The 18,174-nt window shown below is 52.2% G+C and overlaps 5 protein-coding genes across 5 annotated transcripts; 2 read left to right on the top strand and 3 right to left on the bottom strand.

Moving 5' to 3' along the window:
* Window positions 1-1,082: 1,082 nt before the first annotated feature.
* BO72DRAFT_495575 (GMC family oxidoreductase) lies at window positions 1,083-3,011 on the bottom strand (the record flags this gene model as incomplete). The annotated part of the gene is made up of 3 exons (XM_040948555.1): window positions 1,083-1,163; window positions 1,220-1,383; window positions 1,475-3,011. The coding sequence occupies 3 exons, from the start codon at window positions 3,009-3,011 to the stop codon at window positions 1,083-1,085; spliced, it is 1,782 nt and encodes a 593-aa protein (XP_040802051.1).
* A 946-nt stretch (window positions 3,012-3,957) lies between these two features.
* BO72DRAFT_376163 (catalase) lies at window positions 3,958-5,822 on the top strand (the record flags this gene model as incomplete). Its single annotated transcript, XM_040941200.1, has 7 exons — window positions 3,958-3,988; window positions 4,048-4,177; window positions 4,260-4,494; window positions 4,555-4,647; window positions 4,716-5,135; window positions 5,197-5,281; window positions 5,344-5,822. 7 exons carry the CDS (start codon window positions 3,958-3,960, stop codon window positions 5,820-5,822), a joined length of 1,473 nt encoding a protein of 490 aa, XP_040802050.1.
* A 620-nt stretch (window positions 5,823-6,442) lies between these two features.
* BO72DRAFT_83874 (uncharacterized protein) lies at window positions 6,443-7,477 on the top strand. The gene is made up of 3 exons (XM_040950766.1): window positions 6,443-6,801; window positions 6,852-6,971; window positions 7,031-7,477. The coding sequence occupies exons 1-3, from the start codon at window positions 6,525-6,527 to the stop codon at window positions 7,189-7,191; spliced, it is 558 nt and encodes a 185-aa protein (XP_040802049.1). The 5' UTR covers window positions 6,443-6,524; the 3' UTR covers window positions 7,192-7,477.
* och4 (putative alpha-1,6-mannosyltransferase subunit (Hoc1)) lies at window positions 7,334-8,602 on the bottom strand (the record flags this gene model as incomplete). The annotated part of the gene is made up of 3 exons (XM_040946879.1): window positions 7,334-7,374; window positions 7,585-8,429; window positions 8,535-8,602. The coding sequence occupies 3 exons, from the start codon at window positions 8,600-8,602 to the stop codon at window positions 7,334-7,336; spliced, it is 954 nt and encodes a 317-aa protein (XP_040802048.1).
* Window positions 8,603-10,088: 1,486 nt separating this feature from the next.
* On the bottom strand, window positions 10,089-12,396 carry BO72DRAFT_427682 (uncharacterized protein). The gene is made up of 9 exons (XM_040942991.1): window positions 12,009-12,396; window positions 11,862-11,934; window positions 11,459-11,790; window positions 11,258-11,401; window positions 10,984-11,198; window positions 10,721-10,918; window positions 10,635-10,662; window positions 10,465-10,580; window positions 10,089-10,401 (listed from the first exon to the last, which is right to left on the bottom strand). The coding sequence occupies exons 1-9, from the start codon at window positions 12,184-12,186 to the stop codon at window positions 10,312-10,314; spliced, it is 1,374 nt and encodes a 457-aa protein (XP_040802047.1). The 5' UTR covers window positions 12,187-12,396; the 3' UTR covers window positions 10,089-10,311.
* Window positions 12,397-18,174: the final 5,778 nt, after the last annotated feature.

The raw sequence follows: 18,174 nt of genomic DNA, 5'->3' as shown, positions 1-18,174 counted from the left end.
GTCTCCCAGGAATCAGATCTATTATTGATAGTCGCCTAAAGAACCCTACACTGACTATTTTGAAAAAAAAAAAAAGAAAAAAAAAGAACCTTCAAGGAACTGGACTTCATCCCTCTTGCCAAGCGTGGGCAGTATTCAGCCGTCATGTAGTCGGAAAACAGCTACCATCTTGCTCCAAAAGCGTGACTCAAATTCCCAGCCTTGCATAGGCAATAAATAGGTATGAAACTTGGTCAACCGCCAGCAAGCCTGAAGAAGTCCATTCCTTCTTCAGATATATTCGCTCTGAACGAGCGAGACATAACAGTCTCAAGCTCCTGGGAGAGTGGTCTACCTGCGTACAAGTTGTCAAGCCGGAATAGAGTGCTCTCAATGAGAATGCCTGTAGTTTGAATAAAGCAGGCTTCGCCATAGAATGAGTAGCTACAGGGCATGAACTCTGCTCCTAGTATCTTGATAGACTGTTTTGTACACAGCCAAGAAATCGCAAGTAAATAACCTCAATTGAGTGCAGCAACGCCGCGCGAGCGGGGTGTTGCCACTGTACTTAATCTCCAAAGCTCAGGTTCATATCGAGGCATACCATTGAGCTGTTGTTCCAAATAATCAGAGAATAGATTCTATTGTCCAATAGCTGGACTGTTCAAGGGAATAGCTTATATTACCTTTATGAACACTGGATTCCTGCCACCAAGAGCCGGTGGGCCGGGCGATATAGCCTCTTAATTCTTGACGGCCATGACTCCTGGTTGACGCCTGAATTCAACAATCTTGAGAGCTAAGATAGAGGTATACATATCTGTATACCTTCCCACTCATCATATCTTTGCCAGCCTCTCGATGTCCCTTGCTTCTCGCCAATAAAACGAGCCTACGGCGGCATGGCAGAGCGGCTGATGTGCACGCACTCACTCATAAGAGGATTCATCCCCGAATTGAGATGGTCAGCAAACCAGAGTGTTGGTCACGAGAACAATCAATCACAAGACGAGTCTTTCATTGTTGCTGAATCAATTCAATTATCAATATGCTAAACAAACAATCCAACCTGGCAAGCCCAACTCCACGGCATTTCCTTCTTCCTACAACCGACTAGGGACCAGATACGGAACCCCTCTAGCCTCGTAGAGATCGCGGTGGTCGGCCTTGATGAGATCGGCGCCCTGCAAGCACATGGAGGATTAGCATTTTATTTCACCACATGGAGAGGCGTGCTCACCTTCTCGCCGATCATGTACACCGAGTTCTGAATCCGACAGTCCGGAATCACGGGGATGACGGACGCATCCGCCACGCGCAGGTTGCGGATCCCGTGGACCCGGAGTCGGGAGTCCACCACGCCCTGGTGGATGCTCTTGGACAGGCGGGCGGTGCCGCAGGGGTCTGTCTCATGAGAACTTGTTAGTGACATCATGCTCTAGCCATACACGGAAAAACTCAGGTGCACAAGCAAGAAGGTGAGGATAGCACTTACGGTATCCAGTCTGACTCCTCTCCAGGACAGCCTTGTTCATCGCCTCATCCGAGTGCAACGGCATCTCCCAAGGGTACTCACCCACCACGAGATCCTTGAACCCCTCCCCCTGGGTCAGCACATCGTACGTCCAGCGCACACCCTCCCGCATCGCGAGAACATCCAGATCGTCGGCGAAGAAGTTGAGGTTGATGTTGGGCTGCACCAGGGGATCCGCGGAGTTGAGCGTGACCTCACCCCCCTCGGACACGGGCCGCAGCAGATCCACGATGACGGTCATATAGCTCCCCTCCTTGGGGACGGGGTAATGCCACTGGAAGGCGGAGCTGAACATCCCCACAAAGTCGAGCTCGAAGTGGGGCTGCCCCGCCGGACCGAAGGGGTCGCGGCCGCCATTGGCAGCCTTCGCGGCACGGTAGGCGGGGTACTGGTCCAGCCGGGCGTCGATGCGCGGGAAGCCGACCATCTCCAGCAGACCCGAGCTGACGGGTCCGGTGCGGTCGCGGCGGTAGGCCGACACGGCGGCGTCGTGGGCGGGGCCGGGTCGGAGCAGGTGGTCGTCCAGCGTGAGGCCATCCTTCAGCTTGAGGACGAAGGGGACGATCGGGTGGTCCAGCAGGTGTTGGCCGACGTGCGGGGAGTCCAGGATCACATCGATGTTGTGTTTGGCGAGTTCCGACTGCGGGCCGACGCCGCTGAGCATGAGCAGTTTCGGGGTTTCGAACACCCCCTGCGAGAGGATGACCTCGCGAGTGGCGTGGAGGCGTAGGGTGGTGTTGGTCGAGGGGAGGACGACCTCGACGCCGGAGCAGACGCGGGTGGACGGGTCGATGAGCAACCGCTTGGAGTGCGCGCCGGACAGGATCGTCACGTTGGGCCGGTTGAGCAGATACACAAAGCTGCCCTGGCGCTGACCCTTGTAGATCGAGTCGACGCAGTGGGTGAGCCCGTGCATCTCGCCGGAGTAGATGTCCTCGGTCAGTGGTTCGCCCTTGGACACCCAGGCCTGGCTGAGGGCGTCGCGGAAGGGCTGCAGCTCGGGCACCAATTCGGCGTGGGAGATCTGCAGGGGCCCACCGGAACCGATCTGGTGCAGCTCAGCCGGGTACAGCTTCTCGTCATCGTGGTAGGTGGCGCATTTACGCAGGTACTCAACGCAGTTCGCCCAGGTCCAATCCCGGCCGCCGAAGGGCTCCCAGTCGTCGAAGGTGGCCGCCGACCCGGGGATCCAGGTGAAGTAGTTGGCACACGAGCTGCCGCCCAGCGCCTTGCCGCGCGTGTTGGGCTTCTCCACGCGCTCGTAGTCCTCACGCTTGATCATGGTGCTTTTGTACGCCCAATCGTACTGGCTGCCCCGCAGCCCGAAGGCTTTGGACGGCGTCGTGATGTCTTCGATCTCGTGCGAGTTAGCGACACCGGCCTCGACCACGAGGACCTTGACGTCCGGGTTCTCGGCCAGCCGGCCCGCAATGCAGTTTCCTGCCGTACCACCACCCACGACGATAAAGTCGAACTGGGAGTTGTTGGCAACTGACATGATTATGGATTAGGGAGATATGGAAGTAACAAGGGTGATTCACTGAGATTGAAGATTGTGAGATGATTGTGATCTTGCTGCTGATGCTGATGCTGATGCTGATGCTGATGCTGATGCTGATGCTGATTCTGATGATGCGACTCGAGCGGTGCCATCACTGCCTTATATCCTGTTCTCTTCATGGAGGACACGATGGGTCGGCTACCTTGGACAAAGAGTGTCTCGTATAGACCTGCAGTGAGGCCCGAGTTTGGCCCGTTGATTGTGCCGACATATCCGCGCTCATCCGGATTGATGCAAGACAGACTGGGGATTGACGTATGAGGGGTAAGCGAGGGATTTATGAGGCATTCGAGTATGCGGGTACAGGGTTTGGGGACGACCAAGCATGGTGTTGATGATTCTTGTTCTGCTCGTAACCGGAAAAATACACCCGAGCTCGGCGAGACCGGCCAGAGATCGGAGTCTGTCGGCATACGGTCATGTGATCTCACGAGTACCTGGCAATGCGCCGAACTTTGACCGATTGACCAATCAAAGGGCGCTGATTGTGCTGACGGGGCGCCCCCTCATGAGGGGCAGGCACGGTGAGGGGAAAAGCCGTAGAGAGCAATGATGTTACTAAATTTCCCCTCACTGACCCTCACTGACCCTCTAGATTCCCTGGCCAAACGTCAACATCCCCATCCACTTTTGGCACTAGGTGAGACCGTGCCTCCGAGAAAATTTCTGTCCCGAGATAAAGGCTTCACCGCTGCTGGAGCGCCACGTTTGCAATCGCTTGCAATCGCTTGCAATCCCTATCTTGCCGTTAGTCCAGAGATAAGCCTACCTGGCCGTAGCCGTATATAACTCCCACATCTCACGATCGCCCCCCGCGATCCATAATTTCCCCCCTTTCTCCCCTTTTCACAAACTCAATCCTCATCCACACATACTCCACGCCATGTCCAAGCCTACTTTCACCCTCGCTGAGGGTATGTCTAGACCCTCTCCGATGGCCATTGTTGATCACTTCTCTGACCCATCCATCCAGGCCAACCTGTCACTGACCCTGCGGTCAGCACCACCCTGCCCACCTTCGGTGGCGGTGGCCTCACTACCCTGGGAGACACTCTGCTGATCGAGACCCTGACACATTTCAACCGGGAGAGAATTCCGGAGCGGTACGGATCCTTACCCCTGCACTGCCGATCCCCGATCTGCATGCAGCTCATGTGCATGGGACGCGAACTAATCGGCTCGCAGAGTCGTCCACGCCAAGGGCTCCGGCGCCTGGGGTGAATTCCGCGTCACCAAGGACATCTCCCACCTCACCAAGGCCAAGTTCCTGACGGGCGTGGGCAAGAAGACCAAGGTGCTGTTCCGCCACAGCACCACGGGCGGTGGTCTGGGCAGTGCCGACACCGCGCTCGACATCCACGGATTCGCCGTGAAGTTCTTCACCGAGGAGGGTAACCATGACATTGTTGGCAACCACGCCGTAAGCCCGTCTGCGCCTGCATCGCACCGAGTTCCGCTGAGCTGACACAACCACCGACAGCCCGTTTTCTGGGTGCGCGATCCCATCCGCTTCCCCGCGGTGAACCGCAGCCACAAGAAGCACCCCGCCACCAACCGCGGCGACCCCAACATGGTAAGCAGCCAGTACATCCGGAACAACATGTCGGCCAAGCAGCGCACTGACCCACGCGACAACTCTAGTTCTGGGACTTCCACGTCAACCAGCCCGAGAGTGTGCACGCCTTGATGCACCTGTTCGGCTCGCGCGGCCACCCCGAGTCGGCGCGCAAGATGACCGGGTTCGGCATCCACACTTTCAAGCTGGTGTCCGAGGACGGCAGCTTCCGCTACTGCAAGTTCCACTTCAAGCCCGTGCAGGGCATCAGCAACATCAGCTCCGACATGGCGACGCGGTTGGCGGGCACCAACCCGGACTCGTACAACCAGGATCTGTGGGAGGCGATCGCGCGCGGCGACCACCCGGTGTGGAAGCTGTACGTGCAGGTGATGGAGCCCGAGCGCGCCGAGACGTTCGGTCGGGCGTTGTTCGACATCACCAAGGTGTGGCCGCACAAGGACTTCCCCTTGATCGAGGTTGGCGAGATGACTCTCAACCGGAACGTGCGTTGCCCCTTTTGCCTGGTGCATCATTTCCGAGAAATAGCTGACCATTCGTGCACAGCCCGAGAACTTCTTCGCCGAGATCGAACAGGCGGCTTTCTCTCCCTCCAACCTGGTCCCCGGTGTGGCTGCCACTCCTGACCCGAGTATGTCCCTCTCCCCGTCCACTGGAAAAGTCAACACAACCCCTAACACAGTGTCTGTATAGTGCTCCAAGCCCGCATGTTCGCCTACCCCGACGCCCAGCGCTACCGCCTGGGTGTCAACTACCCGCAGCTCCCGCCCAACAAGCCCGTGTGCCCGGTGTACGCCCCCTACCTGCGCGACGGCGCCCACACCACCACGCACAACTACGGCGGCGACCCCAACTACGTGCGCAGCACGCTCACCCCCGGGGTGAGCAGCCCGTCGGCGCAGGAGGTGCGCCACCACGAGTTCCTGCGGATGGGCGGGGTGCTGGGGCTGAACGAGATCTCCGTGGACGATGAGGACTTCGTGCAGCCGCGCGCGCTGTGGCACAAGGTGTTCGACGAGCAGGAGCGCCGGCTGTTCGTGACGAACCTCTGCAACTCGCTGGAGGGGGTGGTGCCGGAGCTGCAGCAGGCGACGGTGGCCATGTTCAGCCGGGTGGATCCCCGAATCGGACAGATGATGGAGGCGAATCTCAAGGGGGGTGCGCGGTTGTAGGTCGTCGTCGGGGCCGACGGGGCCGACCGGGGTGGAGAGGGGAGTTTGTTTTCAAGCGATGCATCCTTGCCTGTGGATTTTTGCCCAAGTTAGACAAAGTTAGACGTGTCTTAGATTTAGACTAGACATAGACGGTCATAGACAATCCTAGACAAATACAGTCAAAGACGTACAGGATCTTCTTGATGAGTATGGAGTGTGTGTCAGTTGTGACTCGGTGAGGTGGAGAGAGAAAGTCGCGTCGAGGAGAACTGATAAGCCCACCACGACGTTATCGGGTGGATCACGTGCCTGCTCTCTTATGCCTTAGGCATGAATATGCGGTCGGCAGCCTCAGGCAGGAGCGCAGTGTCGATCCGCAATTCCACCACTGGATTGATCATGGCCACAAGACACACGCACAAAGATACAGAAGTGCATCGGAAGACATTCGGACTGTTGCGACAACTTTTTTTCACAATCATAGTATCTCCATTGACTTGGAACAGTATCCTCACCCCATTCACCCACTCACAACACTATGAGATCATCCCGTGACGTCATCCCGACTCCGCCCGTGTCCTCGCATCGCATGGCATCGCCAGGCCTCGCAGAAACGCATCCCATAAAACCCACCCACCGACCTGCATCTCTCACCCTGACCCTCCAAAACCACTCAATCGCATATCCACCACCCAAACCAACAACAACAACAACAACAAAATGCTCGACTCCATCCCCCTCACCCGCAGCCGCCGCAGCGACGAACTGACCCGGCTCGCGGACCAGCACCTGCAACACGACCTGTCGGCCTCCGACCGCGACGCCCTGCAATCCGCCGCCCGCACCGTCTCCCTCTGGACGACCGTCGGCTCCGCCGTGGGCGTGGGTCTGGGACTCTACACGGCTTTCCGGCTGCGGAGCTCGCGCCGCGCCTTCTTCGAGGTCTTCCGCGCGCAGCAGAAGCCAACGAAGGTGGTGTTTGCGGATGGGCGGACTGGTATGCACCCCCCCCCCGTTCCAACATGATTGAAGCTCAGCTAACGCGAGGGTGCTCGACGCTAGAATCCATCCCCGATATCACCTCGCTGCTGAAACCCACCACGTTCGGCGACTTCGCGACGTATTTCTTTGCCTCGGCGGGCGGGTTGTTTCTGGGCGGGGAGTTGGGTATGTTTCCTCTGCATGTCATAACAACAGTAAGAAGAGAAGTATTGACAACGTGATAGGCTTTCTGAGTGGTGCCGCCGTCGGCAGCCGGGGGATCACCAACGAGCCCGAGCGCCGGAAGCGCATCGAGAATGCCTTCCGGCGGTTCCGGGCGGATGTGCTGAGGCGGGAGGCGGATGCTTTGGACGGCGATCGGAATATTATTGAGAAGATGTTTTAATTCTTGGGAGTGTTGGAAGGGGGGTTGTTTTTTGTTTCTGGGCATTTAAGGAGGTGTGGTTTTCTCTTTCTGGGCATTGAATGGGGAGATGGTTGTCTGCGTGCACATGCACCTCGATACCCGGTGTGTATTTTAGCGAATATTATTGAATCTTATCGGATAAGTGCATCTCATGCGGTGTAGCTGCAGGCCAAGTACTACACACGCGAACTGATGAGGATATTTTGCATCCCAGAAGTGAATATGTACACGGCCCATTAGCCCGCCAACCCAACTCTACACCCCAAATACATATATTCAAAACACAGTCCCAACCCCAACCCCAACAGCCCAAACGTGCCCCCAATCACCCCGAGAAGAAAAGTCAACACCCCCCAACCCACCGCCACACACCCCGACAACGTGTCTTCCACGTCCCCGAGAAATAATGCTTGACCAGCACCTCCGCCGAGCGATGGTCCTCGCCCTGCGTGATGGCGAACCCGCGCTTGGGCAACACCACCACATCCCTGATGCGCAGCGTCTCCTGCAGGTCTCGCAGGGTGTGCAACATCCCCTCATCGGCCCCGAGATACTCGAGAACGGCATCCGTCCAGACGCTCGGGCCCGTCCACTCCATCACGTCCGGCGGTTCCACCCGCGCGCGATCTTCTTGCCCTAAACGCCGGAGATACTCCTCCGTCCGGTCGACGATCTTCCCCAAGACCGCCCTGAAGATCGGATGGCCCGGCGCCGCGACCATCGTCCACTGCACGAACTGCGGCGACCGCGGCAGACCGCGCGTGGCGGCGTCGCCTTCCAACCCGATGATGGCGGCGGGGGGACCACTCTCCCTTGGTGTCCCGGGGGCATCTCCATCTCCAGGATGATCCCCCGATTCATCTCCCAACATCACCCCCCACGGCAACGGCTGCATCAGCCGCACGTCCAGATCATTGTACACGCCGCCCCGCGCGTACAGGATCAGATAGCGACAGAAGTCCGATTTCAGGACGGCGGAGGGCAGGGCGGCCAGCGCGGCGGCGTAGCGGCCGGACGACGGGTCGGTGGCGCGCGCGAGTTCGGCGCACGCCGCCTCGGTCCAGTACTCGATCTTCCAGCCGGATTGCTGCCAGGAGATGGTGTGCTGGGAGGGACGGAAGGCGGAGACGGGGTGGTTGGGCATGGAGAGGAGGAGGTGGTGGATTGTTTGGGGGATGAGGAGGTCGGTTGCTGCTGCGGTGGAGGGGATGGGCTGGCTTGTGTCTGGATCGGGGTGTGGCTGGGGGTTTGGGTGTGGGTGTGGGTGTTGATGGGGTGCGTTGGGCGGTGGTGTTGATGGTTGTAGGGTTGGTGTTGTATACCGCAGCAGCGAGAGGATGAGACACAGCGCCACGATGGCCTGGACTAGCTGCAGTGGTCGGAGAGGCATGGTTGTTGATTTCGTCGCCCTCTATTTTCATAGATGATGTTGGTACTCAGTTGCAGTCACCTCCCCTTATTGATGGCCGACAATAACAATCGTCCATCCCGCGGAGTTGGAGTCGGTTTCGGTTTCGGTTTCCACCCAGCAACGTTGACCTTCAACCCAGCACAACACAGCACAGCACAACACAACACGCGCGCGCACGTACCTTCCCAGCTACGTCCAGCAGCGCAACATCCCACTTAAGTACCCCGTACTCCCGAAGAAACAGGACTGGTTCATTTTCTGGCTGCCAAGTGCCAACATCCCCCGCCCCACTCCCGAAAAGACTAAGGGCTAGGCGATGACGCCGATAGGGCTGGGCAGCTGGGCGCTGTCTCTTGGAGAGCTCTCGGCATTCCCTATACTCGATCGATCCTCTGTCTTAGAACAGGGGGGCGAGATGGGGGAGGTTACATCGTGTGCTTAGTTACCTCCCTCTTTCCCTGAAACTAAAAACAGTAGTTCTCAGACGAGCACAAAGAGCACGGCGCTAGAACCCTCCCCTCCCACAAAGAATCAACCCGGGGATCGGGAAGAGGCGTTCGTCAATCACCTCGAAAACCAACCAGGCTAAGCCACACTTGTACCTAGTCCGTCGATGGAAAAAACAAAGCCTGCAAGAACTCCGACTGGTAGCTGGGAGCCCGCTTGGCGTTGGCGATACAGCCGATTATTCGTTGACAGTCCCAAATGTGGGTCGGTGGTGATCAGGCAGAACAATTTGGGAGGAATTTGCCCTAGAGAGATTAAGGTACCCGAGGCCGGGAGGGGCCGTGCGTTAGGTGGTGATCCGCGTGTGTCGGGGACTGGACTGGAGGGTTGGCTGGAGGGTTGGATGAGAGGGGGGAGAGGGTGTTATTGTAGATGTAGATTGAATAGGCAAGCTATGTGGAACGAGAGCTAGAGATTGTGCGGTGTGTTCTATCCTACTCTACTACTCGTGTATCTCCAGCGGTAGACAGCCACTGCTCGAATTTGGAAGGCAGTCGCGTGATCATCTGAAGCATGGATGTAGACTCGATCATTATCGTGGTGGGACCTGCACAGCAGCATAAGGGTCTAGAATCTCGATTTGCGTATCGTAGTACCCCGAAAGTACAATCAGTTCTATTCTCCGACAACAATAGCACAATCACCAGGTCACAAAGTGACGGTCAAGATAAGCTATCTGCTCCTAGCCCGATCTGGTCACACAACAGATTAAGGTCCCCTCACGAGAACCACTGCACTGCTCAAAGTTAATGTTAGTGTTTGTCCTTAGTGTGCTGCTGTACTATTCCTCATCGATCCCTAACCTCGACCGCCCACTGCCTCCGCAGCCCACTCGACTAATCCATCCCTGGCATCTACCCTATCTACACTACACCAGACAAACCTATCCCGGAGACTACCAAGCAAACTCTACGCTACTCCACACAATCACCGAGTGACTCATGTACAGAACCCCTGCATAAACTATAAACTATCTCTCACAAAAATGCCTGCTAGAAAACAAGTCGTAGAACCAACCCCAACACCGCAAAGAAAACCCAGACAGCCCAGCTAAATCCGGGACTAGCTATGTATGTATATGTATAAGGATGCAATGCACGTATGTATAGATGAATGGAAAGCTCGGTCGCTGCCGGCGGGGGCGTCCACTCGCCAGCTAGCCACTTCTCAGCTTGAAATGATTACGACTGAGCGTTGTTGGCACAAGTCCAGCTGGCCGAGGAGGTGCTGTCGTGGATGGATTTGCCGGAGACGTAGAGTCCGAGACCGCACTGCGATTGCGATAGTATTAGTAAGATGCCCTCGAATCCAAACCTAGAAGGGATGGAACTCACAATCGCGCACGCAATACCGAGAATGATTAGGTTGACGATAGTCAGGAAGATCTTCGAAGGAGTCGCGGTGTATTGGCCCTTGTTCATGATCATCCACATGAGAGCGGGGATACCATCTGAAGGATTGTTAGCATCGCATAGAGAAATGGAAGTCAGTGCGAGACACTTACAACTGAACCAACTGCCGAAGAGAGAGCACTAAACAATGGACGGGATTAGTAAGCGATCCGGGCACAAGGGAAACTCCCACACGTACAATCAAACTCAACAGGTCGTTGAAGACGGGGATGGACTCGGCAATCACCCAGGCGATCACCCACACACCCAAGGCGATACCGATCCAAGATCCGACCACGGCGGGACTGTTCGTGTGCATCTGGGGAGACCCACGCCACACCCGCACGAAGATGTACTTGCAGGCGACGTGGCCGAAGATGACACCGGCGATGATGACCTAACAATGTAACAATGAAATCAGCACGCAGAATCGTGACAACCACCCCCATGAACTGGACATACCGTAGGAATGGCAAGACCGTAGGCGACCTTGCTCATGAGCGGGCCGGCGGAAGACAAAGCCGGAGACTTGACGTCCGGTCCGGCGTAGCGGTAGATGACCATCGCGGTGATGATGTACATGGTCGTGTCGAGCACCTGCAGCATGGCCAGGGACTTGGGGAAGTCCCGGACATCCTCCATCTCGGACATGATACCGAAGAAAGCCACGTGGGCAACTATGAAGTGGTCAGCACCCATCCCCAGCGAAACCCACAGAACCCGGGATGACGCTTACTGAAAGCGAAAATGATGTTGGTAACGGCCAAGAAAGCATTGACGAAGCTCGGGTGCGTGGTCACGTCGTTCTGGACGTGAGCCGGGGCCTCAACTCCAAGCGCAATCATCGTGACGACGGTGGCGACGATGATACTCAGGCAGGCTGTCGGAACCGATCAATAACATGCACCTGCGGAACTGACATGCGGGGACGCCTTACAAACGATGGACATGTAGTACACCTTGCCCATGGTGCGAGGCAGGGCGAAGATACAACTGATGACGAGACCGACCACTCCGAAGACGATGGTGCAGGTGCCGTGGCCGGTGATGGTATTGAACAGCACCGTGAAGGTGAGCACGTGACTGGACATCAGGAAGATGCAAAACAGCAGCTGGCCGAAGAACATGATCTCGCGTCCGATGCGACCCATGAGCAGCTCTCCGGCGTCTCCCATGCTGTGGACTTGGGGATAGCGCAGCTTAAACTGGCCCATCACATAACCGGTGTACCAGGAGATACCCGACATTCCCAGGATGATGAGAATGGAGCTGACCAGGAGATTAGTCTGACGGTACTGCCAAACATGTCTCTGTTGGATTAGGGTTAGATAGGCACTTACGGGACGATACCCAAGGTGGCGACCGCGGAGGGCAGCGACAGAATACCCAGCGAGATATTTTCGGCGATCATGACTAAGGAAGGGGCTTTGTTTAGATGGCGGATGCTGGCGGACGGGCACGGTGCCCTAAGAGACAACTAAACTCACGCATGCCGCAATTCCACCACTTCATCGTGCGGAACTTGACTTCGGCCATCTCTTCGTTGCCGAACGGGTCATCGGCCGGGGGGGACTCATTGGGGGCGACCTTCTCGATCTTTTCGTCTTCGTCGTGGTACTGCTGGTGGGCATCGAAGGCCTCAACATCTCTACCGTGGCTGGTCATAGTGACGGGGAGAGTAGAGGAAAAAGAAAAGTAATAGAAGTGCAAGAGTGGCGTGGAGGAGGAGAGGAGAGGAGAGTGTCGTGAGTTGAGTCGTAAAGCGTAGTCAGTCAGTAACACAGTAGCAGCAAGAGAAGAATGATAGGGCGCAGCAACAACCAAGTCAACGGGCCAACTTTCAAGAAGAAGAGGAGGAGAGAAAAGCAAGAGACGGGGACTCCAAAGGTGGAGGGAGGATATAAGAAAAAGAAGAGCCCGGGCTGGCCGCAGTCGCTTCGTTGCATCCACGGCGGATCGGCAGATTTAGGCTTTTTCACACTTGGGGGAATCTGTGTGGGGGGGGTCCAACACTCTACCAGACCACCACCCAAACCGGTAACAATCATCACTGTTACAGGTGGAGTCGTCCGGCCGAACCCAGAATTCCGTCCGCTGATAATGTCCCCTCGACAAGTCAATGTGTACGCAGTATCGTTTGCTTTACGTTTTATCAATGGTTTCAGGCGACTAACCCCCGGCCCCAGTGGTCCGGTACCTGATCTTGAATCCTGGCTGACAGCTCCTGCTCTTACCAGCTGGATCCATGACCTCAACCTGCATGGATCACCCTGATCAGCTGGAGCCTGGGAGCCTGGGATGGAGAAGAGATAGTTCTGCACGGGGCTGAAGTAATTCTCCCGAAGTTGCTCCCCAGCGACAGTTACTGCGCAGTACGCACCCCGTATAGATTAATCAATGGCAGCTGCTGCCACAGCCCTAGATGGCCCAAGCGTGGCTACCTCGCTTAGTGAGGTTTGCTCGCACTTGCCCATGGCTACATCCGTCCTCCGGAAACATACAAGCCTTATAGAAATTTCCATGGGAGGACGGGGCTGACCCTCAGTGTTATCACGAGGGGATGGGATAATGGTGTTGGGTAATGAGAATGGGGGAGAGACTACAACTGAGTCAGGGCCAGGTAGGGACGTGCATCCGAGTCAAGACGGTAGGAATAATGCAGCAGGAATAAGATGGAGATACAGAGATTCATCTTATCAAGCATGCACATGCACATGTACTGCCACTACTCGTCTACCTAGCATGCAATGGGCGGCAAAAAAAAAGAACCTTCATCCTTCATCCTTCATCCATCCAGGGCAAAATCTGCGCCTCCCGGCGAGACTAGTCCTGATCCGGGTCATCACTAAACCTGAAACCGTAAGGCCCGGCTGGCTCTAGTCTGCATGCGGCATGGATTCCACGGCGCAGGTGCTGACTCAGCCTTCCATCTGAACGATTTTTATGCCTGCACCACCTGGCACCACCTGGCTGGCACGCATGTCGCCTGCCTTTCCTATTCCAGACGAACGCTTGGGAAATGTCTCCACGGTCTGTGTTACACCTGCAGCAGAAGATGCGGAGAAAGTTTGCCCCGGCCAAGCGAAGAAGAATCGATTGCTCATGGAAATTGCCATGTCGGGCCAGTGGAATGGCTGAGCCAGAGCCCAGGACGTCTCCACGTGCAGCGACAACCTAGCCAAGCCACGGGCATTATTAGGGTTGGGTCATGGAACTCATGGATCTGGGGAAATGAGGAAACCCAGCCAACGGCAGCAAATCGCACCCAATAATCCAATAGCACTGGCGAGCTCACCGGTGGCCGGACCTGTTCAATGCCCGGTGAACGCCGCCTCAACGCCGCCACTCCATTCTAGAAGGCGACTAGTCTGGTGAATCAACCGCTTGGCTAGCTAAAAAACCGCCATTACCTTTTTTTTGGGGGCCCGCCCACTAGTCTAATCACTTCCCTTCTCAAGTGGTGATATCATGGGTAAATAATCCGTAGACAGCCCCCCGATCAAGAAAACCACACAAAATCAAGAAACCATGCGTCCTTTTCCCCCGGAAATCCGCTCTACCCCAAATTGAGGGGAAGACAACAGTTCGATCTGGGGAATCAGAAGGCTTCTCGTGGTGTTGCCCCGGAGGAGACCTAGGATAGTTCAGAATCTCAGACAGCTAAAGCCAACCGGGTCGGTGATTGCCTCCCCAAAGAGGCAGTGTGGACAGGCGATGAAGTAACAGCAATCCCATCCATTCGTTCTGTTCTGCTTCATACCGGCTCCCGGCCCGGCTCCGGTCGACCATTTGCGCCCTTCACCGCCCGGTGCCTCGGGCCCCGATCTGCCGCCTAACCACTATACTAGGTCAGTATAGTATATACTACCTAACACGCTGTATACAGTGAATACCGGAGATAACCAGGGCTGATCACAGCGGAATTCCTCACCCATCCTGTCTGCATTATGCACAACTTCGAAATGCCGATACCCGGACGTACCAATCTGCCTCGCTACCGAGATACGAACCTTGCAGCCTAGGGTACATACATGCAATACGGCATGTTATCCTCTTTCTCGCCGAGCATCCGGAGTAAACACATAGGAACATCCGTACCAGGTCTCAAACCCTCCCACGTCGCGTGTCTTCGTTGCAGCGGGGAGAAACCTACCCCCTGCTGCCTCTTCTTATTCGTCAGGACCCAGCGAGGAGAAATCTCGTATCTCTGCCCTTTTCGCCTCCCCTTCTCCACGGCCCAGGGGATCCACCACTACTTTACTGACGGCGGCAGCGTTGGCCGCTGATAAAGCTGGAACCGACGAGTCGTAGCCAACTGTCGGTTCCATTTGAAATGCCATTATAAATCCGACGTCGGACTAAAACCCAATCTCGCGTAAGCGTTGTCTGGGGGGAGGGTGGGTTCGTAAAGATGCCGTGGCGTTCCGGCAGTAAACTTGCTCGGTAGCATCTGCGTTTTCTGGAGAATGTACCCCAGTCTACAGCATCAGCTTGGCGTCATTGTCTATGGGGTGGCGGGGGTTAGTCGGAGGCGAATCCGCTTATGATCAACATGACTGAGGACAGGTAGAGAGAGAGACTAGACGATGGGGCATCAACGGAGTCTCCAGTGTCAGCGTCAGCAGGTTGCGGAGAAAGTGGGTGGGCGATGGTGGTTTCGCGAAGGATCTCTTGTGTCCATCCATGTTTCTCAGTGAGATAGCTCTGGAAGGAGATACAAGATGCTGACGAACCCCATTACTTGCGTACTGATTGTTGCTGACCGCTCTTCGTGATCCCAGAAGAAGATTCTGGAGCGTCTGGCGGTTTCAGTTCGGTAGTCAACGGGCATGTGACTACGTTGCCCGCGCAGCAGCTGTGGGATTGTATGAGACTACCCGGCTGCCGTCTACCTGAATGCTGCCTGAAAGCACGAGTACATTCTGCTGATCATGTTGGCCTTTTCCACGTAGTGCTGGGTATGCACAGGACATCACCCGTGGAGATCTGCACAGATGCATACAGCCACCGAGCAAAGCTTTAACGATCTGCATAACAAAGCAGATTACAATCGCCTTCATCAGCTCTTACACATACTCATGATAACCTTAGCCATCTGGAAGTTGTGGCAAAAGCATAAGGTACAAGACCCAAAGCCCAATCAGCAGCGCCCTGATGATCGAATAATACGGCAGGGGTCCCTGCTATAGCAGATCACCGGCTATCCCTACCCGGCGGCGAAGATTTGTGAGTCAGCCTGGGTAAAACTGTTTGTAAACACTGCGATAAAGGGTCTTCGGCAGATACCTTGGTATCTGGTTTTGGTATACTTCCGGGTTGTTCTGCGATTGTAAATCGGCAGGACCTTCCAGACTTAATGCCCAAGGTGCAAAGTTGGGCTACGACACATGCTCGGAGCTTGATCAAAGTCCCTCTGTTCCCGGTGCATGCTGTAGATACGTAGAAGCTTTGTATGGCATCCTACGATAAGGTCTGTACTCGAGGTACTTCATTAATTGACACGCAGGGCTGGTAATACACTTCGGAGAGCACAGGAGAAATAGCATACCGTCATGCCAGAATGGAAACCCTGAACAACCTCTACAGTAAGGCTTGAAACGAAACTGCTACAGTGCATGGAACTCCCAGGAAAGAGTCATGCTTTGAGCTGTGAAAGGAGAAAACATGCTTCGTACGATCTGGGGCTATCCATATGTACAGCACAGCATTTGGAAGGAGTGATTGCACGCAGCGGGTTGCAGTACCCATGCATCTTCGGGCATTCTCGAGGTGAGAGATATGCAGACCGAAGTTCGTCGAGCCAGCGGAGTGGTCGCGAGACTGGAGCAGAAGTTGAGAGCAACCAGTGTTGTCATACAAGCAAGGCCATGAATTAAGGGCAATCTAGAGGACTTGCCGCATTGAAGATGACAAGCTATACAAGATAGTGTGACTTATCTATCAAGCACATACAACCACAGGGTGTGGAAAACAGGGCTTCCCTTCCGCTCAGCCGTACTTAAGCCATACAAACTAAGGTCTGGTCTTGAGGTCCGTCCTCACAATCTTTTCTGCTTTTACTTCTTAGAGAGGCCTGATTTATTATTACATAATATATTAATGTTCGATATAATATTATTTTTTAAATTGTTTACTGAGTATAAATATATCAAACAGAAAAAAAAAGAAATAGATAATTAGATTATATACATATATTATTTAATTTTAAAAATTTTCTTACTTGATTAACTGGCTAGTATACTTGGGTATTTAATTACTTATATATTTGCTTATTTTATTTACCCTGTTTATCTATACTCTGGATAGTATTATTTAAATTATCTGTATTTACTTATTGTTTTAGCGTTGCTTATCTATAAAGCAGTAATTAAGAAAGGGCTTATATCCCACTCAGCCGCGTTTAGACTAGTTTGCTTTGTTTGTTCCGTTTGCTTTCCACGCCGATAAGATAATACTACAGGAATATATAGCTAGTTTTCTTTTTTCTTTCTTTTTTATACTTAAGATTTTGTTAAGATAGTACTAAATTAATAGAATTAAGTTGATTTAGATCGCTGTTATATAATCTTAAGTATTATTTTTATTTTTTTCCAAAACTTTTTGTAATTAAATATATAATATCACGGATAACCCTTAATATTCTAGCAGGCCGCCTATAACTTCCTTACGTCTTTTCTATATAATAGTTATAATATTAATAATTCTAATTCCTCTTATATATAAAATTTTCTTTTTTCTTATTAGATTATAAAAGGGTAAGAATTAGTTTTAATTTATTAAACTACTACTATTTTATATCTAACTAATCTTTTTTTTAATAATTCTAATTCTTTTTCTTTCGTTATCTATAGAATACAGTATATTATTTTAATAATTATATTAAAATAGTAATTCAGAACTGGAAAGTTTTTTTATTTTTAAAAAATTTTTATTTTTTATTATTTTAGATTTTTTTTTAGAAGATCTTACTGTAGTTAAAAATATTATTAGTTATTTATAAAATTATTAGTATTTATAATACTAAGCTGCCGAATTATAAAAAAAAATTTAGTAAAATAATATTAAACTAATATTAAATTATTAGTAGAAATCTTTATTCTTTTTATATAATACTAAAATAAATATTAAAATTAAGAATATTCTATAATTTAAATTTTCTTTTAATATTTAAAAATAATAAGAATAATTTTATAATCTAAATTATAATTTTTAAAAAATATTTATTAAATTTAATATTAATTATTATAAAATTCTTAAAGCTGTAAGCTATATAAGTATAACTTACTAGTAAAAATAGTATTACTATTTAAATAAATTATTATTTAAATAAAAACAGAATATTAATTATTTATAGTCTATTTTTTTAAAATAGGCTTTATTTTTAATTTAAAATATTATTATTCTTAAATCCGATGTTATAAGCAAGTTTAAAAAAAATCTAATAAAAAAATAATTAAGATTTATATAAGTTTTATACTTGTTTTAATATTTTAAAATAATACTTTTCTAGAGCTACTAGAAAAAATAAAATTATATTTTTTTTATAAAGTTATTTTCTGATTTTAGCTGCTATATATAAAAATATATATATTAATTATTTAAAAAATAAAATAAAATAATATTTTTTATTATTTATTACTAGAATTTATACTT

The sequence above is a fragment of the Aspergillus fijiensis genome (genome assembly GCF_003184825.1).
Source record: "Aspergillus fijiensis CBS 313.89 unplaced genomic scaffold BO72scaffold_19, whole genome shotgun sequence".
NCBI lineage: Eukaryota > Fungi > Ascomycota > Eurotiomycetes > Eurotiales > Aspergillaceae > Aspergillus > Aspergillus fijiensis.
This window is presented reverse-complemented; position numbering and strand designations above follow the sequence as displayed.